Source organism: Pseudophryne corroboree, chromosome 6, assembly GCF_028390025.1.
Source record: "Pseudophryne corroboree isolate aPseCor3 chromosome 6, aPseCor3.hap2, whole genome shotgun sequence".
NCBI classification, from domain to species: Eukaryota; Metazoa; Chordata; class Amphibia; order Anura; family Myobatrachidae; genus Pseudophryne; species Pseudophryne corroboree.
Genome location: NC_086449.1, coordinates 805,935,479 through 805,959,039, shown reverse-complemented (window position 1 = coordinate 805,959,039; position 23,561 = coordinate 805,935,479). Strand labels below are relative to the sequence as shown.

Genomic DNA, 23,561 nt, shown 5'->3' with positions numbered 1-23,561 from the left:
TAGGTTAGTTAGTTATTCGCAAATGCAAATTATTAAGTAAACGTTTAATGATGGCTATTATACTCGGATTTCGCTATTTTTATTCAGTATGAGTATTTGACTGTACACATGCGCACTTATAATGGGGTTTATTGACGTGTAATTATGATTTAGGCACTCTGTTATAAACGTGATACATTACATTGTATGTGGTGCTTCCTGTTCAATACGTTCTTTATATATTTTATTTTGTTATGTTGTCCATTGTTATGTTATGTTGTCCCATGTGCGTTATGCGATATCTGTACATGACATCCTATTCAGAATAAAAATACTCTATTTAAAAAAAAATTATGCTGACTAGCACCTCATTCTGAAATGAGTAAATTACAGTGTGCTGCTGTGCCTTCAGTTGACAATTTCAGGCAATTTGTCCTATTTCAAGTTTTGGGAATTATTTTAGCAATTTGTGGTAGAAACCTGGTCATACAAGGTACTGTAGCTAGTTAAAATGACCATGTTTTAATAGAGCAACGCGTTTGGGCAACACTAATGTTCTCCCACGGTTGAAATGCTACTTTTGAGTTATTAGAATTAGATGATAACAAGCTTGCTGCATTCTACCGTTTAACCACCAGGGGCGCTAATCCCCTGGCCAATATGCCTGCTCACAGTCATGGGAATAACCGAAAATATGCTAGCAGGACCTCTTAAGTCCATGGGGCATTTTCATCATCACTTAATTTCTACAAAAGAAGGTGAAAATGAACATTTTCACCTACTTTTGTAGAAATTAAGTTTTGAGGTCATTCATCATGAAGGTAACACAAGAGAGAAATCACTGATATCTTACCTTTTACACCCGATCCGGCCCAGCGTCCCCACACACTAGTATGGGGACCTAATTCATCAAGCTCCGAAAATACAACATGTTCAGAGCTTGACTGCGGGAGCATTCGCCAACTTCAGATGGCGTTTTCTCCCGCAACCCTGCTGCTTATCTTTGGGAAGCAGTCCCGCCACTTTTTGGCTCATCGGCCGGATGATGGGGCTTTGTGTGTCTACGCAAACCTTAGTTCCTGCAGGCGCACTAGCATTTCAGGTCAGACTCGACAGTGTGTATTTCAGGTCAGACTCAGCAGTGTGTATTTCAGCTCAGACTCGGCAGTGTGTATTTCAGCTCAGACTCGGCAGTGTGTATTTCAGGTCAGACTCAGCAGTGTGTATTTCAGCTCAGACTCGGCAATGCGCATTACAGGTCAGACTCGGCAGTGCGCATTTCAGCTCAGACTCGGCAGTGCGCATTTCAGGTCAGACTCGGCAGTACGCATTTCAGGTCAGACTCGGCAGTGCGCATTTCAGGTCAGACTCGGCAGTACGCATTTCAGGTCAGATTCGGCAGTGCGCATTTCAGGTCAGATTCGGCAGTGCGCATTTCAGGTCAGACTCGGCAGTGCGCATTTCAGCTCAGACTCGGCAGTACGCGCTTCAGGTCAGACTCGGCAGTGCGCGTTTCAGGTCAGACTCGGCAGTGCGCATTTCAGGTCAGACTCAGCAGTGCTAATGATTCGTGGAGACAGCTGATTTACCTATCAGCTATCTCCACGCCGGTGCAATGATGAATTGCTCCAGCATTCGCGGCGAGTTAGAATGTTAATTATCGGGGGCTGTCGGGCCTCCGATAATTAACATGGTGAATATGCCCCCTAGTGTTTTACTGAACGTGTATTTAGGTTAAAGCAAAGTTATCCACTACTGTCGCAGGGCTGCGTCTGACACTTTACTTACTTGGCAATGATCTCTGTGTGACGTCACAGAATGAAGATCCTAAGATAGAAATATAAAGAGAGAGTGATGTTATACAGCAAGCGCGCAAAATACCAAGCCAGAAGGCGTGTCAGGAGATCATGTATAGAGATATATATATATATATATTTATTCCATCTGAATAGATGGACATAAGCAGAAATGCGTAAATCTGCATCTGCGCATACACTGTATGCTAAAACTTTCCCTTTGCATCCGGGCACAGAGATCCGCCGACTTAGAATCCGATCCATTACCTGAATAAAGTTTTCCTGTAAAAAAAGTTGTCTAAAAGTAGCACAAGCATTATTCAGCCTTGGTGAGTGAGTGAGGCAGGGAGAACGGGGTGTAATCTGCAGATTCATGTAATGCAAATAGATAAAATGATATAAAGGGTACAAACAACTATTTTGTGCACACACAAGCAATAGCTAAAGCACGCTTGAGCGCACGCAGCCAGCCATCACTTTGCCTGATTCTGATTTGCAAGTAAAGCAAACAAAAGCAAGTAACTTTGTATCTGGAACAAACCATGATGCAATGCAAGGGGAGCAAATACATTTATATTGTTTCTGTGCAGAGTAAATACTGGCTGCTTTTGCATGTAGCCCACCAATGTTAGACAGCTTTATTTTTACACTGCAATTCAGATTTCAGTTTGAACACACCCCAACCAAATCTAACTCTCTCTGCACATGTTACACCTGCCCCCCCTGCAGCGCAGCATGGATTAGTCCAGATGCACAGTTACTTACATTATGCAAAATATGTACAGTATTTAACAACAACAGAATTGTGTGGGTCAGTCAGTACCCTGAAGGCCGGTGCAAATATAAATCCAATAGGTTCTATAGACAAAAAATATAATAAAAGAATAAATATATGGGTATAATATAATAAGATAGGTCCATAACTTGTAACATATACAGCAATAACAACTATACGATACTCTCGATTAGAGACAGTTTACGTGACCATTTGCAATGTGTGAAATTGCTGTCTATTCACATTAAAGGGCTTACAGGTCTACAGCACAGGTTCTCAAACTCGGTCCTCAGGACCCCACACGGTTCATGTTTTGCAGGTCACCTGTAGATTTAAAAAATGTGACAGTTGGTGATACACAGTGCAGCTGCCGGGTGACCTGGAAAACGTGAACCGTGTGAGGTCCTGAGGACCGAGTTTGAGTACCCCTGGTCTACAGCATACCTCCCAACTGTCACACTTTTTGCGAGACTGTCCTGTTTTTTGGGGTCAGTCCCACTGTCCCTCCCGCGAGATGCAGTGTCCCGCAGTAGGGTGGCGGAGCAGTTTGGAGGCTCCTATCCCTCGCTGCTCTGCTTAGTGCAGAGCAGGGCAGTGGTGAACAGACAGCGTTTATTCTCGGGAGGAAGAGGGACTGGGGGCATGGCCAGCAGCTCACAGAGCGCTCAGTGACAAAATCGTGAGGCATGGCTTGCAATCGGGGCATTTCCATGAAGCAACGCCCCCTTTGCCTCCGGCCACTCCCCCTTTTCGACTTTGCCGCACAAGGGGTCCCGAATTCAAAGCTGCAGATGAATGTAGGGAAAAACAGCAAAAAAGAAGCTATTTGCTCCTGAGACAACCATGCTGCAGTGCCAGGGGTACAAAAACATTTATCATTTTTGCATACAGGGATACTAGTGGCTGGTTTTGCACACAAATAATGGGCCGCTCTGTTTTTCCACAGATGATTACAATTAAGGTAGGATACAACAAGCAATCAAATATCTGATGAAGCCGCTGAACCCGGAGGGAGGCGGGGAAACGCGTTAAGGACTCATATATCTCCGCTCCATACCACTGCCAACTGTACTGCTCACCGCCAGTAATATCTTCAGATCTACACGGATGATTCCCTCCAGAGATGACTGCCCTTAAAGGTTAAAAGCACCAGCAGCCGGGAGGAGTTCACTGTGATCTTAATGCTGGAAGAGAGCGGTGAGCATACATATTCTGTCTGGCCAGACACTTTTAAGAATTAATCCTTTTAGCTTCAACGGATCCCAATCTCTGAATGGACTTCCTGTCACGTTGTTGTCATTGAAACCCATTATTGCAGCTACCAGTGATTATTACTGGCTGGATTTATCAGCGTACAGTGTGTCACGCTGCTACATTATTTCTACAGTGATACAGTGTTTTTAAATATCTGAATGGACTGCTACATTGTTAAAGTGGACTGATTTAATATAGCAGTCAAAACATACACTATAGAGGATATTGCTGAATGAGCTTTTGTCTATTTTATCAATAGTGTTCAGACAGAAAAGAGCATATTTCATGTTTTTTAAAATAATATATTGATGTGTTTCAATTACCGGCCGGTGGTTATGTTTGTTGGTTTTATTAAATTGTATTTGTTATCTTTTGAAATGAAGCAATACATTTTTGCCCAATCTATATGCGCTACAATATCTCTGTTTTAGGATACAACAAGACTTTAGACGGTCTAGGTGCTGGGTATGAGGCCAATCCTGGGATCGGTGGGATCCCGGGATTTTGGCCAAAAATTGGCCAGGTTTCAATCCCGGGATTGGGGCTTTCAATCCCGGGGATTTCAGGATTAGGATGCCCATTGTTTTTTCAATGCCGAGCAGCATTGAGGGTCCTCATACGCTGCCCCGCTCTCCCTGCTGCTGGCTGTACGTGAAGTCAGAGGTCACGCTGCGCAGCCGCCCACAGCTCGCAACTAAGCACCTGCACGGAGATGTAGACTCACCCTCCCTCCCGTACAGATGAGGGTAAGATATGTGTACTGGGCAGAGCGGGGGCTGGGGAGTTGACGGACATTGAAAAGGAACCAATCCCGGGAATCCCGGAATTGATCATTGATAGTGCTGGGGTACGCGGCCACTGGAAGAGGGTGCAGCTAAGTTCCTTCAATGTATACATTGATCATGGCATCGCCGGGAGGAGGCCATGTTATACGTCCCCATACTCATGGGCCCCAAAAGAAGCTGTCGTGTTTAAAAATAGAAAGGAGGATCACAAATTATACGTGATCTAATGTGTGATGATTACCTGCAGAAATAATCACCAATAATGTTTTCAAGTGACTGTATGTATATATATATATATATATATATATATATAATTTGGTATTCTTTTAGCGGAGATCTACAGACCATAAAGTTTGGGATGAAAGCAATGACCAGACCAGAGGTTATAAATACTGGTAAGAGGGGGATGTCAGAGAAATCACAATTTCTCCTGTGAGCTGACCTCAGAGTGGTGTATTGTCCAAAATATAAATTATCTGTGGTCTGGGACCCTGACATGAAGTTGTAAAAGGGGAATGCATTTCTACATCAAAAGCAGATATTGCCAAGCTCTGGACATTGAGGTCTGATAAGCCCAATTTGTTTGTTATGTCAACAGGGGGGGCTCTGTAAACACACCAGGTAAGTTTGATCAATGTCCTGACTGGAATGTTCAGGAATCCTATTTCCTGGCTAACGTCATAAACCTCTAGAACTTCAGTCCACAACTCCATGCTTAGGAAGATGTGACACCCAGACCTCACTCTGTTTGAAAGAGATTCATACAGTATGCCTTTGGGCTACACCCCCTCCCCCTGCCTGTTGCCAAGCACCAAGTATGTAAAAATGGATGTATGTTTAGTGTCCAGCAGGGAAGTAGTTCAAAATCCCAAAGGTGGGGGTCTGCTGGAGCTGAGGACTATGTCTCCCTCACTGGGACAGAGAGTGCATCTCTTGGGGACTCAACTATACATTGGAGATGACCAGAGCTATTCTGTGAAACTCCCCCACAACAGAACCACCTAAGTTCATTTGAGTAAGTGAGTTAGGTTTTCTGTATTTTTTATTTCTTTTCATCTATTGAGATCATGCCATAAACTGTGTGTGTTTTTAAAATACCCTTAATAATCTTTGTAACACCTTTTTGTAACTAAAGCTATGAAGTATTCTTGAAATTAAATATCTAATTTTTAGTTCTGATCCTGTGATTCTTGTGAACCAATACCTTGTGTGGCCCACGTCTACCTACTTTTCTAAGTATTGCAGTGTGTGTGTGTGACAGGTAGAAGCGAAGGCTACCTTGCGTTTAGACGCTATTTCCTCTTGCTGGTTGCAGCTAAGGTGTTTGATTAATCCCGTTTGTCAAAAGTGACCCCCACGTCGCATGTGGCAATTCTCAAATTGGCATATTTGTAGAATTGGCCGGCAGCGTCGTGACAGAAGTCCATGCCCGTGTAATCTGTACATAACCCACCTGTACTGTATATATCACTTTTTCTACTGCTTTATAAATCGGTATGCTCATTTTACTGTGCATGGTTTTGCCAAGGTGCAAATCTGCGCTCTTTGTTAAAATCTGCTCCTAACTACATTTGTTGAGCACAATATTTTAATAGCAATCATTCCTTACATTCAAGTGACTACAGCGCTAATACCATTTTGCCCAATGATGGATGTAAGACGCTGTAAGGTATCTCTGTAACTGAGAGTACCCTAAATGGTATTGCTGTATATATTGAAACTGATGGACATGATTTAATAAGGACATTCAGTGCTGTGGATCCTTTATATTTACAGCCTATTTATACTGTAGGCGGTGTGAAGTCAGGAACAAACAGTACACTGATTATAGTATCACTTGCAGGAAACAGGTGGCAACAGAAGTAATTACTGTACCATGTGATCCCGGGACTCACCTCCTGCAGACGATCAATATACATCCGACAGGTCTCCAGGTCACAGTCTCCCCGCACCACAATTATTCCGAGGGGAATGGCTGTGGGAAATGTGGAAAGGATCCAACATTTACATGTTAGATTTTATAGTACATAGCGAGCAGCAATTACACAGAGGCTAACAGACAAGGCGGCCGACATACAAGTGAGTGATGTGAATGACACAGTTATTTTCTGCTTCCATAGCGCAGGAGTACACAGCGTTACATCCAGCAGGAGGCTCACACAAATGAGCTCCGAGGCTGGAGAGAATCCCTGGGAAACTGACAGCTTTGTTGAGAGAGCTGAAATCCTGAATAATACTCTGACAAAACAGCATTCTGATTAATGGCTGGAAGTACTGAGTGGACTTTATGCTCCAGGGATGTTACTGGATTTCCTGTCTCCCCACCTTAAAATGAGGCCTATAGATTAGATATTGGATATGTATTATATCATACAAGGGTGGGCTCCTGGTGTACATGCTACAAGAGTGGGTTCCTGGTGTACATACTACAAGTGTGAGCTCCTGGTGTACATGCTACTAGAGTGGGTTCCTGGTGTACATGCTGCTAGAGTGGGTTCCTGGTGTACATGCTACTAGAGTGGGTTCCTGGTGTACATGCTGCTAGAGTGGGTTCCTGGTGTACATGCTGCTAGAGTGGGTTCCTGGTGTACATGCTGCTAGAGTGGGTTCCTGGTGTACATGCTACTAGAGTGGGTTCCAGAAGTATATACTACAGGAGTGGGTTCAAGGTATACATACTACAATCGTGGGTTCAAGGTATACAAACTACAGGAGTGGGTTCCAGGTGTACGCTACAAGAGTGGGTTCCTGGTGCACATACTACAAGAGAGGGTTCCTGGTGTACATGCTACAAGAGTGGGTTCCTGGTGCACATACTACAAGAGTGGGTTCCTGGTGTACATGCTACAAGAGTGGGTTCCTGGTGTACATGCTACAAGAGTGGGTTCCTGGTGTACATGCTACTAGAATGGGTTCCTGGTGTACATGCTACTAGAATGGGTTCCTGGTGTACATGCTACTAGAGTGGGTTCCAGAAGTATATACTACCGGAGTGGGTTCAAGGTGTACATACTACAATAGTGGGTTCAAGATATACAAACTACAGGAGTGGGTTCCAGATGTACGCTACAAGAGTGGGTTCCTGGTGTACATGCTACAGGAGTGTGTTAAGGTGTACATACTTCAATCGTGGGTACAAGGTATACAAACTACAGGAGTGGGTTCCAGGTGTACGCTACAAGAGTGGGTGATTGGTGTACATACTACAAGAGTGGGTTCCTGGTGTACATGCTACAAGAGTGGGTTCCCGGTGTACATGCTACTAGAGTGGGTTCCAGAAGTATATACTACCGGAGTGGGTTCAAGGTATACAAACTACAGGAGTGGGTTGCAGGTGTACGCCACAAGAGTGGGTTCCAGGTGTACATACTACAAGAGTGGGTTCCCTGGTGTACAAACTACAAGAGTGGGTTTCGGGTGTACATGCTATAAGAGTGGGTTCCAAATGTACATGCTACAGTAGTGGGTTACAGGTGTACAAGCTATAAGAGTGGGTTCTAGGTGTACATGCTACAAAAGTGGGTTCCAGGTGTATATGATACAAAAGTGGGTTCCAGATGTACATGATACAAAAGTGGGTTCCAGGTGACATGCTACAGTAGTGGGTTTCAGGTGTACATGCTACAAGAGTGGGTTCAATGTGTACATGCTTCAGGAGTGGGTTCCAGGTGTACATGCTACAAGATTGGGTTCCAGGCGTACATGCTACAAGATTGGATTCCAGGTGTACATGATACAAGAGTGGGTTCCAGGTGACATGCTACAGTAGTGGGTTTCAGGTGTACATGCTACAAGAGTGGGCTCCAGGTGTACATGCTACAAGAGTGGGTTCCAGGTGTACATGCTACAAGAGTGGGTTCCAGGTGTACATGCTAAAAGAGTGGGTTCCAGGTGTACATGATACAGTGGTGGGTTCCAGGTGTACATACTACAAGAGTGAATTCCAAGTGTACATGCTACAAGAGTGTGTTCCAGGTGACATGCTACAGCAGTGGGTTTCAGGTGTACATGCTACAATAGTGGGCTCCATGTGTACATAGTACAAGAGTGAGTTCCAAGTGTACATGCTACAAGAGTGGGTTCCAGCTGTACATGATACAGTAGTAGGTTCCAGGTGTACATGATACAGTAGTGGGTTCCAGGTGTACATACTACAAGAGTGAGTTCCAAGTGTACATGCTACAAGAGTGGGTTCCAGCTGTACATGATACAGTAGTAGGTTCCAGGTGTACATGATACAGTAGTGGGTTCCAGGTGTACATGCTACAAGATTGGGTTCCAGGTGTACATGCTACAAGATTGGGTTCCAGGTGTACATGCTACAAGATTGGGTTCCAGGTGTACATGCTAGAGTGGGTTCCAGGTGTACATGCTAGAGTGGGTTCCAGGTGTACATGCTAGAGTGGGTTCCAGGTGTACATGCTAGAGTGGGTTCCAGGTGTACATGCTAGAGTGGGTTCCAGGTGTACATGCTACAAGAGTGGGTTCCAGGTGTACACATTACATGAATGACAGATTTACTATGGCAACTTCAACTGGTCAACTAAATGAATCTTCCTACATCCCTTTACTGTGCACACAACAAGCAGAGACTTCTATAAGAGGGAAGCAGCCAGGCATCAGAAATAACCAGCACACACAATGACTCCATACCCTCCAATACACACACAGCTGGGTATGTCATATATCATTAACATAAGGGGTTAAATACACCTTTCATGTTCCCCTGACAGTGTGATTATACTGTACCTTCCCATACTGTGATATACATTGTGTCTCACGTCTTTATTGTTTCTCAGGGTATGTGCTGTACGCGTGCAGCTACTGATATTTGTTTGTTTGCTGATGTTGCGATCTGTCAGTAACACCTGTTGCGCTGAGTGTCAAGTACCAAACAATGTATATGGAGCCCTGACACTGTTGTGATGCCGCCCTGACAATAATGCTCCTTCTGCTCTCCAGGGGTTTTAATCTTGTCCTCCCCGTACGGTCCAGTGATCCCACAGGCCAGGTTTTAATCAGTCTCGCTCCTGCCATCTCCTCCTTATTATTATCGACAGGCCTGGAGACGAAGGTTCTAATTACTTTCATTACAGCTGAAATCTGTATGAGAGAGACTCAGACGCGTCCTGAGTTCAGATGACGTTCTCCTATTCTATAACGGGGGAGAAGGAGAGGAGGGAGGGGAGTTCTGCAGCTACGCATTAAACCCTGTCTATAGGCTGTATGTACTATATATGCTCAATATGCAGATCCATGGGCGCTTAAGATGCTGGGGCAGATTTATCAAAGCTAAGGGGGTCATTCAGATCTGATCGCTGGGCTGCTAATTTTGCTGTCCTGCGTTCAGATAGTCACCGCCCCCAGGGGGAGTGTAAATTCGCCATACAAGTGTGCGATCCTATGTGTACGCTGAGCTGCTATAATCCACTGTGTGCAGTCTCTGCGCAGCTCAGGACTTACTCCGCCAGTGCGATGAGAACAGGCTGATCGGGGCCGGAGCGGACGTCCCATGCCCTCCCTGAAAACACTTGGGCACGTCTGCGTTTTTCCGAACACTTCCATTAAACGGTCGGTTGCCGCCCACAACGGCTTCCTCCTGAAAATCACCTTGCGAACGCCCGTGCGATTAGAATTTTCGCACCATCCTGTCGCTGACCAGCGAAGTCCTTTGATGTTGTCCAACGCGTGTTCGCATTGTGGTGCATACGCATATGCAGTTAGTATCTGATCGGCCGCTGTGCGTTTTCGCAGAGTAGCAATAAGATCCAAATCACCCCCTAAGTCCTTTTAAATACAGAGCGACTCGTGTAGGCCGTACGCATAGGCGTGCGCAGACACTGACAGGCGGGTGCCGCTCCGGACTTCCCCCCCCTCCATGGCATTATAGTGTTCTCTCACCTCCCCTGTCCTGGATATAGACTGCTCACCTGGGCCGCCCAGGTGAGCAGTCTATGGGCCGCCCAGGTGAGCAGTCTATGGGCCGCCCAGGTGAGCAGTCTATATCCAGGACAGGGGAGGTGAGAGAACAGTATAATGCCGTGGAGGGGGGGGGGTCTGAGTCCGAAGCGGCACCCGCCTGTCAGTGTCTGCGCACGCCTATGGCCGTACGCATTTATACTGGTTAGGGCCTCACAATCCCTATATATAGCCCCATATCATAGGATATAGCTGTGTACAGAGGCCCATCATCCTGATAAATGAGATTATATTCCTATGACAGGTGTTCTATGTAGCACTCATTTCATTCTCCGGACCCCGCGACCTGATTCTGCAATGTTGTGGATGAAGCGACGGGTGTCAGCACTTTTTCATACTTAATCAAAACGTACAGGAAGCCCAGTGTCTGTCTGCCATGGGGAGAGTGACACGGATTCCCACATAATTGCACACAAATCCCGCAGTGTCTCCGCTGCTTAGAAAACAGCCGTTGCTTGTACCTCTCAACTTGCAATGAGTAATGAGTACAGAGGATGAACACGACTCGATTAAACTGTTATCAGCCGTGTTGATTAATGACTTGTACCGTCACCCATAGAGGGACTTCATTATGTGCCGCACAGTGGCAGCGCGCAGAGAAAGCAGTGCCCCAGCTGAGCCTGGCACATACTGCAAGGCAATTATATTATGCAGAAGGCAAGATGGGAGAGGAGCGATGGTAATAAAACTTTCCTAAGGGTCTCCGTCCTTATTATGTGTTTGGGCCTCGAACTGCACTCCCTGCAATGGAGCCTGTCTATGAAACGGTGACCACTGTTCTGCGCTCGTCTATCGCTGACTGAGAAGAAGTCACTCTGCATCCATTACTGCTGTCTTGATTGTGGCACTGCATGTTTAGTGCCAGATTTATGACCACGGGTTTATGTGTAACAGATTTCTGTTTGCGGCCTGTTGTATATAGATTATTTACATATAAAGTGTTTATCTTCTAGTTATAAGCGCTTTCAATTATTTTTTTTATTTTTTACTTTTGATGTTTAAGAACAACTTCTTTCTTTAAACGGAATAACTATCATCAGATCAAAGTCTGAATATTCTCCCATAGCCGCTGAGAACAATTCACTCTGCATGGGGCGGTAAAAACAACAGCTTGCTGTGCGGTCGCTGCCAACGTTTTAAAATAGGGACTCTGCTTCCGACTTTGCAAAACTAAACCCGTGATGCGCTACATACTCTCTCAGTGGGGATTGGAGCACTACATTGCCCAGCTTGTCATAGTTACTGAGTTTGTGTCTAACATGCAGGAAAAGCAGAATTTTTGTGCGCAATTAGTAAATCACAAAAAAACAGGGATACTTCCAAAGACAAAAATTTCCAGGGAGAAATCTTTAAAAACTGGGACTGGAAATGACAGATATTCAGGTTCTATCCCTGCATCGAAAGGAGTAATAGCTGCGCCCTCTAGCAACATTCGGATGCGTTCTCCCCCTTCTCCCCCAGTGCCCAGACGATCGCCAAGTGGATGGGCATCACTAGACTTCCACTCCAATGCCCCAGAGCAGCAACAGATTGTCAATTTTCATTGACTTTTAAGTCACCATCGATTCTCTAACGATTCTGGCCTCCAAATGCAATGTTTGACGATCTGCCAAGCCACTGGCGATGTGAGTCGGGTTACAAACGCACAGAACAAATGTATTAATAATCTGGGGCAATTGCGTAGGACCCCCTCCCCAATTAAAACCAGCCCTGGCACTTCAACCTAGACTTGTATTGGACAAAGTGGGGGTTCGAAGAGTATAGGGGCCCCACAAAATGATAATTATAAAATAGCTCTACACTTTTTCCCCGTTATTTAATTATTATTTTTTGTTTTGTTGGGGGAGGGGGGAGTGTGGGGGGGAGACACAATGCCAGGAGACAATAAAAACTGCAGGCGATTACTTTTCAGCAATTGTCCTTCTGTACTGTAACAAATTGGAGATTCCACCCTCATGCAGACATACTGATAATTAATCACTGAATACAAAAAAACTCTTCAACAAATAACCCAAATGTAAGCTTGCATTCTGTCTTGCTCTATTATGCTAATGATACACAATTATTTTCCAATTAAATGCCCAAGCCTTTAATCCCAATTCCCCACTCTTTCCATGAACCTGAAATCTTTGGAATCAATTTAATGGCTGTCAGCTGCATGCAACCCCCATCCCAGAACCCAGACAACGTTCTCTGTGTACTTTTCCTAAAAGAGAATATTAATTCTGCACAGACAAATGTGACACCAACGTCTTGTAACCACATCCATCACTTGCAGAGTGCAGATTGCAGAGATTTATGTACAGACTCACAGGCTTCTCGCAGCTTGTCCTTGTCGTAATGTAGACCCTCGTACTCATGCAGTCGAACACGGTTCACGCGGATGCGCAGCCGGTCTGGCACAGAATGTGGGCTGCGCGGTAAAAGAGACATGGCGACATTGTAAGTTTCTCCTGTTCAGGTATGAATGTGTCAGACCACTCATAGGGTTATATTTATGAAGCGGTGAGTTGGGCCTCAACATTTAAACTGGAACTAATGCAAAATCCGACGCGTTTTACACCTAAAATTAGTGCTGCTTTAAATTTTGAGGTCAAACGCACCGAGAAAAGGCACTTGCAAAAGGCAACGCTTCGTAAATATACCCCATAATCTTATCGCATGGCTGGAGACTCAAGATACAAAAAATATGGAGAAACAGAAACTACATAATACTCTAAAAACCAAAATGTAAAAAAAAAAAAAAAAAAAAAGAAAACCCTATGATTATATCAATAATGTTGGTGTTTTTATTACGGTGGTAGCTTTCGTTCACGCACACTTCCGACAAGCTGGGCGTAAAGGACGGAATTTCCACTGAGGTCAGCAGAAATTATTTTGGCAGGGTGAATAGGTTTGTGATGCACATCTGCAAATGAAGGGCAATTTGTAGAGGCCGAGGGAAGGGGGGAGAGGGCAGAGTAGGCACAATGGTGGTCATTCCGAGCTGATCACTAGCTGCATTCATTCACTGTGCAGCGATGAGGCAAAAACAGGCACTTCTACGCATGCAGCGCACTGCACATGCGCGACGTACTATTACAATGACAGATGTAGTTTCACACAAGGTCTAGCAAAGCTTTTCAGTCGCACTGCTGGCCGCAGAGTGATTGACATGAAGTGGGCGTTTCTGAGTGTAAACTGACCGTATTCAGGGAGTGTTCGAAAAAATGCAGGCGTGCCAGGAAAAGCGCAGGCGTGCCAGGAAAAACGCAGGCGTGGCTGGGTGAACGCAGGGCGTGTTTGTGACGTCAAAACAGGAACTGAACAGTCTGAAGTCATCGCAAGCGCTGAGTAGGTATTGAGCTACTCTAAAACTGCACAATTTTTTTTTACGGCTGCTCTGAGATCCTTTCGTTCGCACTTCTGCTAAGCTAAAATACACTCCCAGTGGGAGGCGGCATAGCGTTTGCACGGCTGCTAAAAACTGCTAGCGAGGGAACAACTCGGAATGACCACCAATGCTACAGTGCAGTAACGCAACAACAAGATTTCAGTTAATGAAGCAAGATTATTAAAATTAGATGGTGGGAGAGTTTTTTAGGGGTGCTGGTTGTATGGCAAATGGTTGCAGAAGCAATGTCACTCAGGTCCTCCAACTTGAACTGGCCTTGAGGGCAGTTGTCAGTCACCAACACACAGTGGAGTCGGCCATTTTGTAGCATGAACTAACATGCAATTGCATATTACCAGTTCACCCCAGGATGCGATATTCATGAGGTAATGAACGGATTGGCTGCCTTCTGCTGAATGCTGTTTCAGCCCACATAATGTCTGCCTCCACTATCTGTAGGCAACAGGTGCTCGTTATATCATTAATATGTTTTTTTAGTTCTTTTTTTGCATAGCTCAAATGGCTGTGGAAAAAAACCAGCTACAATACAAAAAGAACGGGGGCTCCGGCCGTACACTGAGCTCTCTCTCACACACTAAACTGAGGACGAGGCTCGTTTCTCGGAAAGCATTGTTCTCATTCTGTGGGAGAGTAACAAACAGACATGCATTGCTAATTACACCTTCTGCGGCTTTACTGCTCTGGTGGGTGGATGACTCCCATACTTTCCCCTCGGATGCAAACTAAAGATGACAATTTAAAGTGGAACTGAGCCACAAAACCAAGTGGGATATTCTGTTTTACCTTTGTGACGTGTCTTGGGAAAAATAAACAAAATGTTTTGCTATTAGCGTTTTATGTTACAGAATAAAATTAAATAAAATACCTTTACTATTTCCATATATAGTTTTAAAAAACCCAATATTCATAATTTTAATTATTTTAGTATTTCCCCTCTGTGATCCTGGCCAGTTTGGTGTCGGCAATGTCACGTTTCTTGGAGGATACGCAAAGGTGAGAACTGGGCAGGGCATCACTTACAAACCCGGGAGCTGAAGGTGGCTGCAGATTGGATGTCATGGAATTGTATTAAGAACCAGGTGCCTGTATTGCATGAATTTGCAGAGTAAAGTCATTCTGTGAGTGCAATTCTGGGCATTACGGGGGTCATTCCGAGTTAATCGCTAGCTGCCGTTGTTCGCAGCGCAGCGATCAGGCTTAAAATCGGCATTTCTGCGCATGCGTATGCACCGCAATGCGCAGGCGCGTCGTATGGGTACAATGAGCATTGTGAGTTTGCACAGAGCGTAACGAACATTCCAGTCGCACGGCCGAACGCAGGAAGATTGACATGAAGTGGGCGTTTCTGGGTGTCAACTGACCGTTTTCAGGGAGTGCTTAGAAAAACGCAAGCGTGGCAGAAAAAACAAAGGCGTGGCTGGGCGTGTGTGTGACGTCAAAAGCCGTCCCTCCGTCGCAAGTATCAACGCACACGAAGAGTAACTACAGGGCTGGTCTTGTTTTGCACAAAACGATTTTGCAGGCGCTCTGCTGCACAGGCGTTCGCACTTCTGCAAAGCGAAAATACACTCCCCGGTGGGCGGCGACAATGCGTTTGCACGGCTGCTAAAAACTGCTAGCGAGCGAACAACTCGGAATGACCCCCTACATCCTGATTGTAGATTGTTATTTTTTTTCAACGTAATGTATTAAAATGATCAGGAGGGGGAAGGGTGGGGGTGGTTTGGTGGACTGTCTATGAGGTGAGGGAAGGGCTGGGAGGGGGGGGGGGGTGCACTCTCACCGCTGCTCTACATAGATCTGAAAAGTGGGGGCCAGAGCCTGGGGTCAGCCCAGCAGCTTTAGGATCAATGAGCATGCTCCCAGGGTGATGGAAATCGAGGCATGCCGTGAGGTAATGCCTCTGCTTCGGCACATGAGGTGGTGCCCTTGACCAACCTCTCATAGGTTGAGAGGTATAGAATAGTGTTATATTCACCTGGTGCACTTGCAGGACATGTGAGTGACAGTGTTAAGTTACAGTACCCAATTCATACACAATAGTTCCGTTAATGAAGTACCATATGCATGAGACAGTCTGGGGTGTATGTGCAATAGTCTGCGGGTTGCAGGCAGATACGAGATTGAATTGCATTAGCCAACATATTTAAGACACCATGGTTTTTTTTGTAAATATGCTCTATTGAAAGCAGCAATTTTTTTAAAAAGAACCCCCCCCCCCCCTCCGCTTTTTGCAATTTTAAAAATTGCTGCTTTAAATCTAGCGGCTAAATCGATTAAATCACGCATCTGCCTGCCACTCACAGGCTATTGCTGTACATAGCCCCTAGGTCCGCATTTATCATGTAAAATACAAAAAAAATACAAAATGAAATTCAAAATAAAAGTAATAATTTTACGAAAGCACAAACAACCGTCTTCCCCTTTACACCTCCCTCCTGCTGCTAGTATAGGGCATAACATATTACTATACATATTACGATTGCTAGAATTTGCTTTGGATATACTGTAGAATGCTTCACTGACTTTTTGTAAGGAGAATCCCACCATCAGACAACTTTATTTTACGTACAAATGTATTTGTTTTTGTTGCCCTTGGTTACAGATTATCCATATAGTGTCCATTGGATACAAATTGATCCACACAGCAATGTTGCGGTATCTAACAAAAACCTCTCTGCTTAGAAGACAAAGTTGTCTGAAGGCGCACAGCCCTTTAAACATAGTTTTATAGATCATTTAATAGAGACTTCTAAAAAGCGTACAACTTATGCAAAACGGTATATTATATAATGATTCACTTTACACAAGGATAATGTGATGACTTTGATATTTTAGGGCTATTAAAACTTTTTACTTCATTTGTGCAATAAAAAAACCCGAAAGCCAGTAATTAATGACAAACTCGTCAGACACACACGGCTATAGTCCTCCGCCAGCTCGCAGACAGCTGATCTGTGTCTGATGTTCTGTGTAAGGCACTTTAATAAGTCTATAATCATTTATGCACAGAGGTACCAGACAACGACAGCGCGGGAAGGGTGATGACCCCTGTGGGGGCATTGAAATGATGAGTTTGGTGCGTGGCAGAAGCAAGGAAATAAGTGAAACAGAGGAGAGAGTGGGCAGCTGTCACTACCGGATGGGCAGAGGGGACTGGGGGACGGTGAGCTCGGAATGGGGGTGTCAGTCACCCATTCACAATGACAAGCAGCATGACATACTTACACAGTGAAGGAGTCTGGGGGAGCGGAGACCCGTCGGTGGTCAGCGGTGGGCACTTTATGGATACTGTGGCAGACAGCACAAAGCCAGCACAAAGACAAAGTACAAGCCAGAGGTGAGGGTGCATGAGAGAGAGAGGAAGAGACAGACACACAACAGTTTAACAGGAACGAAAAAGGAGTGTGTTACACAATTGATGAAGTGATAAACATGCACAGTTATACAGGGCACAGGCCTATGGGAGCGGCTGGTTGTCTGCCACAAAGTGCCCTGCCAGGATATTACAGTGAACCTGTCATGTACCCGCGGATGTGGCAGCCATTTTGTGGACACAACCAATATCCAGCCAATCAATTCACTAGAATAGTTGCTAAGCCCAAAACATGGTGGCCTGCATGGTGAATAACTCACTAATCACCCCGTCTTCCAACATCGCTATTGCCAGGTGACTTGGAGTAATAAATAGCCACTACGGGGTGAATTTATGAAACTATGCACTCCACTGCCCTACCCGTATGCTTGACTAAATAGCCACCATCATTATCAGTGCATGATTACACAAGCCCTGTGCCTGCTGCAAGAGATCCGCCTGAGACCTTTGTGTATACACAATTCTGCACAGCCTGCCATTCCGACTGCTCGCCCCTGATAAACAGCTGCATAGGGAACAATGGGGCAGATGTATTAAGCCTGCAGACGGCATAAGGAAGTGATAATAGGATTTTGGTTACCTACCGGTAAATCCTTTTCTCGTAGTCCGTAGAGGATGCTGGGGTCCACATTAGTACCATGGGGTATAGACAGGTCCACCAGGAGCCATTGTCACTTTAAGAGTTTGAGAGTGTGGGCTGGCTCCTCCCTCTATGCCCCTCCTACCAGACTCAGTCTAGAAACTGTGCCTGAGGAGACGGACATCTTCGAGAGAAGGATTATACACAGATAGTGGCGAGATTCACACCAGCTCACACATACAAGGCAAACCAAGCTAACTTAGCTTGAAAACTCAGCAACCGCTGAAACATTACTTACCAAGTAACACTGCAGTACTCAACTAAAACAAAGTTGTACTGAACCAAATCACGATAACAGGAAAACGTAGTGCTGGGCGGGCGCCCAGCATCTTCTACAGACTACGAGGAAAGGATTTACCGGTAGGTAACCAAAATCCTATTTTCTCTTACGTCCTAGAGCGGTAGGGAGAGCGTGGAGGCTCCTGCAGAACTGATTTACTGAACTTCAGATCATCAGAGGCCAAAGTATCGAACTTGTAGAACTTTGCAAACGTGTTCGACCCAGACCAAGTTGCAGCTCGGCAAAGTTGTAACGCCGAGACAACCCAGGCAGCCGCCCAGGAAGAACCCACCTTACGAGTAGAGTGGGCCTTGACAGTCGTAGGACACGGCAATCCTGCCGTAGAATACGCATGCTGTATAGTGAACCTGATCCAGCGAGAAATCGTCTGCTTAGAAGCAGGACACCCAATTTTCTTGGGATCATACAGGACAAACAGAGAGTCCGATTTTCTGTGACGAGCAGTCCTCTTCACATAGATTTTCAGAGCCCTTACAACATCCAAGGACTTTGATGACATTGAGGAGTCAGTAGCCACTGGCACCACAATAGGTTGGTTGATATGACATGCCGACACAACCTTCGGAAGAAACTGCTGACGTGTCCGGAGCTCAGCTCTATCTTTGTGGAAGATCCAGTATGGGCTTTTACAGGACAAAGCCCCCAACTCCGACACACGTCTAGCAGAAGCTAAGGACAACAACGTGACAGCCTTTCATGTAAAACATTTGACCTCAACCTCCTGTAGAGGCTCGAACCAGTCCGATTGAAGGAACCGCAACACCACGTTAAGGTCCCAAGGCGCCATAGGCGGTACAAAGGGAGGTTGGATGTGCAGAACTCCCTTCAAAAAAGTCTGAACCTCAGGGAGGGCAGCCAATTGTTTCTGGAAGAAAATGGATAGGGTCGAAATCTGGACCTTCACAGATCCCAACCTCAGGCCCATATCCACACCGGCTTGTAGGAAGAGGAGAAACCGTCCCAGTTGAAACTCAACCGCAGGAAATTTCTTGGACTCACACCAAGATACATATTTTTTCCAAATTCGATGGTAATGTTTAGACGTTATTTCTTTCCTAGCCTGTATCAGGGTAGGAATAACCTTGTTCGGAATGCCCTTTCGAGCTAGTATCAGGCGTTCAACCTCCATGCCGTCAAACGTAGCCGCGGTAAGTCTTGATAGGCAAACGGCCCCTGCTGCAGCAGGTCCTCCCGAAGAGGAAGAGGCCTTGGCTCTTCTTGCAGTAGATCCAGAAGATCCGCATACCAAGCCCTTCTTGGCCAGTTCGGAGCAATGAGGATCGCTTGAACCCTTGTTCTCCTTATGAGCTTTAGAACTCTTGGGATGAGTGGAAGTGGAGGAAACACGTACACCGACTGGAACACCCACGGAGTCACTAGGGCATCCACCGCCACTGCTTGCGGGACCCTCGACCTGGAACAATACCGCCGAAGCTTCTTGTTGAAACGAGAGGCCATCATGTTGATATGGGGTACGCCCCAAAGATATTACCTCCTTGAACACCTCCGGATGGCGACCCCACTCCCCCAGATGGAGATCGTGTCTGCTGAGGAAGTCCACTTCCCAGTTGTCTACTCCCGGAATGAAGATTGCTGACAGCGTCAACGCATGTTTTTCTGCCAAGAGGATGATTCTTGTTACCTCTGACATTGCAGCTCTGCTCTTCGTTCCGCCCTGTCGGTTTATGTAAGCCACTGTTGTCACATTGTCCGACTGTACTTGAACGGCCCGATTTCTCAGAAGATGGGACGCTTGGAGAAGACCGTTGTAGACGGCTCTTAGTTCCAGAATGTTTATCGGCAGGCCGGCTTCCAGACTTGACCACCTTCCTTGGAAGGTTTCCCCTTGAGTGACTGCGCCCCAGCCCTGGAGACTTGCATCCGTGGTTAGAAGGATCCAGTCCTGAATCCCAAACCAGCGGCCCCCAGTAGGTGAGGTAATTGCAGCCACCAGAGGAGTGAAATCCTGGCCTTTGGCGACAGACGTATTCTCTGGTGCATGTGTAGATGGGATCCCGACCACTTGTCCAGGAGATCCAGTTGGAAGGACCGAGCATGAAACCTCCCATACTGCAGAGCCTCGTAAGAGGCCACCATCTTCCCCAGAAGGTGAATGCACTGATGAACCGACACCCGGGTTGGCTTCAGGACATCCCGGACCATTGTTTGTATCACCAACGCTTTTTCCTCTGGAAGAAACACGCTCTGCACTTCCGTGTCGAGGATCATTCCCAGAAAGGACAACCTCCTGGTTGGTTCCATATGTGATTTTGGAAGATTCAGGATCCAACCATGTTCCCTGAGAAGCTGTGTCGTGAGAGCTATGGACTGTAACAGCTTCTCCTTGGACGATGCCTTTATCAGCAGATCGTCCAGATATGGAATTATGTTCACCCCATGTCTGCGGAGTAGAACCATCATATCCGCCATCACCTTGGTGAATACCCTCGGTGCTGTGAAGAGGCCGAATGGTAGGGCCTGGAACTGAAAATGACAGTCCAACAGTGCGAATCGAAGATAAGCTTGATGCGGCAGCCAAATCGGAATGTGGAGGTACGCATCCTTGATATCCAGGGATAGCAGGAATTCCCCCTCCTCCAGACCTGATATCACTGCCCTTAGAGACTCCATTTTGAACTCCCTCAGAAAGGGGTTTAGTGATTTTAAGTTCAGAATGGGCCTGACCGAACCATCCGGTTTCGGTACCACGAAAAGGTTCGAATAGTAACCTCTGTTTTGCATATAAGGTGGTACTGGCACAATGACCTGTGCCTCCACCAACTTCTGGACGGCATCTTGCAGGACAGTCCTGTCTGCCATCAGAGCTGGCAAGCCTGATTTGAAAAATCGGTGAGGGAGATTTTGAAATTGCAGCCTGTACCCCTGAGACACAATATCTTGCACCCAGGGGTCCAGGCCGGAGGACACCCAGACGTGACTGAAATGCCTGAGTCTCGCTCCCACCGGCCCCACCTCCGGGCCGTGCAGTCCACCGTCATGCGGAGGACTTTGGTGTACCTGAAGCAGGTTTCTGTTCCTGGGAACCTGCAGCTGCAGGTTTCTTGGACTTGGGCCGACCTCCCCAAAAGAAGGTGTTGGACGGCTTGGCCTTTATGGGCTTGGTAGACCAAAAGGGCTGTGATGTAGCTGAAGAAAAGGGTTTCTTCGGAGCAGGTGTAACTGAGGGAAGAAAAGGTGACTTACCAGCCGTAGCCATGGAGATCCACGCATCTAACGCTTCCCCAAAGAGAGCCTGACCTGTGTAGGGTAGGGTCTCCACACTTCTCCTGGATTCCGCGTCGGCAGACCACTGGCGCATCCACAGTCCTCGACGAGCTGATACAGACATGGAAGAAATTCCCGCAGCCATGAAACCCAGGTCTTTCATGGATTCTACCAGAAATCCTGCCGAATCCTGAATGTTACGTAAAAACAATTCAACATCACATTTCTCCATAGTATCCAAGTCCTCACGTAACGTGCCTGACCACTTTACTATAGCTTTGGCAATCCAAGCACTGGCAATAGTGGGACGTAGTACTGCCCCAGAAGCCGTGTACATGGATTTGAGCGTATTATCAATTTTACGATCAGCCGGCTCTTTCAAGGCGGTAGATCCTGGAACAGGTAAAACCACCTTTTTTGAGAGTCTGGATACTGACGCGTCAACAATAGGCGGGTTTTCCCATTTTTTCCTATCCTCTACCGGGAAAGGAAATGCCACCAGAACCCTTTTAGGTATCTGGAATTTTTTATCCGGGTTTTCCCAAGCCTTTTCAAAAAATAAGATTTTACTTACCGATAAATCTATTTCTCATAGTCCGTAGTGGATGCTGGGACTCCGTAAGGACCATGGGGAATAGCGGCTCCGCAGGAGACAGGGCACAAGAATAAAAGCTTTAGGATCAGGTGGTGTGCACTGGCTCCTCCCCCTATGACCCTCCTCCAAGCCTCAGTTAGGATACTGTGCCCGGACGAGCGTACATAATAAGGAAGGATATTGAATCCCGGGTAAGACTCATACCAGCCACACCAATCACACCGTACAACTCGTGATCTGAACCCAGTTAACAGTATGATAACAACGAAGGAGCCTCTGAAAAGATGGCTCACAACAACAATAACCCGATTTTGTTAACAATAACTATGTACAAGTATTGCAGACAATCCGCACTTGGGATGGGCGCCCAGCATCCACTACGGACTATGAGAAATAGATTTATCGGTAAGTAAAATCTTATTTTCTCTGACGTCCTAGTGGATGCTGGGACTCCGTAAGGACCATGGGGATTATACCAAAGCTCCCAAACGGGCGGGAGAGTGCGGATGACTCTGCAGCACCGAATGAGAGAACTCCAGGTCCTCCTCAGCCAGGGTATCAAATTTGTAGAATTTAGCAAACGTGTTTGCCCCGACCAAGTAGCTGCTCGGCAAAGTTGTAAAGCCGAGACCCCTCGGGCAGCCGCCCAAGATGAGCCCACTTTCCTTGTGGAATGGGCTTTTACAGATTTAGGCTGTGGCAGGCCTGCCACAGAATGTGCAAGCTGAATTGTACTACAAATCCAACGCGCAATAGTCTGCTTAGAAGCAGGAGCACCCAGCTTGTTGGGTGCATACAGGATAAACAGCGAGTCAGACTTTCTGACTCCAGCCGTCCTGGAAACATATATTTTCAGGGCCCTGACAACGTCAAGTAACTTGGAGTCCTCCAAGTCCCTAGTAGCCGCAGGCACCACAATAGGTTGGTTCATGTGAAAAGCAGAAACCACCTTAGGGAGAAATTGAGGACGAGTCCTCAATTCTGCCCTGTCAGAATGAAAAATTAAGTAAGGGCTTTTATATGATAAAGCCGCCAATTCTGACACACGCCTGGCTGAAGCCAGGGCTAACAGCATCGTCACCTTCCATGTGAGATATTTTAAGTCCACAGTGGTGAGTGGTTCAAACCAATGTGACTTAAGGAACCTCAAAACAACATTGAGATCCCAAGGTGCCACTGGAGGCACAAAAGGAGGTTGTATATGCAGTACCCCTTTTACAAATGTCTGAACTTCAGGTACTGAAGCCAGTTCTTTCTGGAAGAAAATCGACAGGGCCGAAATTTGAACCTTAATGGACCCTAATTTTAGGCCCATAGACAGTCCTGTTTGCAGGAAATGGAGGAAACGACCCAGTTGAAATTCCTCTGTAGGGGCCTTCTTGGCCTCACACCACGCAACATATTTTCGCCAAATGCGGTGATAATGGTTTGCGGTTACATCCTTCCTGGCTTTGACCAGGGT

The 23,561-nt window shown here is 46.2% G+C and overlaps 1 protein-coding gene across 13 annotated transcripts in view; it reads right to left on the bottom strand.

Annotated features, from left to right (window-relative positions):
- DGKI (diacylglycerol kinase iota) overlaps positions 1 to 23,561 on the bottom strand; it is a 439,065-nt gene that overhangs the window by 102,886 nt on the left and 312,618 nt on the right. For 9 of the 13 annotated variants that reach the window (XM_063928993.1, XM_063928994.1, XM_063928995.1 and 6 more), the window contains 4 exons: positions 17,191 to 17,253; positions 12,881 to 12,981; positions 6,485 to 6,564; positions 1,768 to 1,806 (listed from right to left, as the gene is read on the bottom strand). In XM_063928993.1, the coding sequence (XP_063785063.1) occupies positions 1,768 to 1,806; positions 6,485 to 6,564; positions 12,881 to 12,981; positions 17,191 to 17,253 (283 nt within the window). The remainder of the gene's footprint in view (positions 1 to 1,767; positions 1,807 to 6,484; positions 6,565 to 12,880; positions 12,982 to 17,190; positions 17,254 to 23,561) is intronic. The other 4 variants (XM_063928996.1, XM_063928989.1, XM_063928997.1 and 1 more) reach the window with 1 other exon arrangement.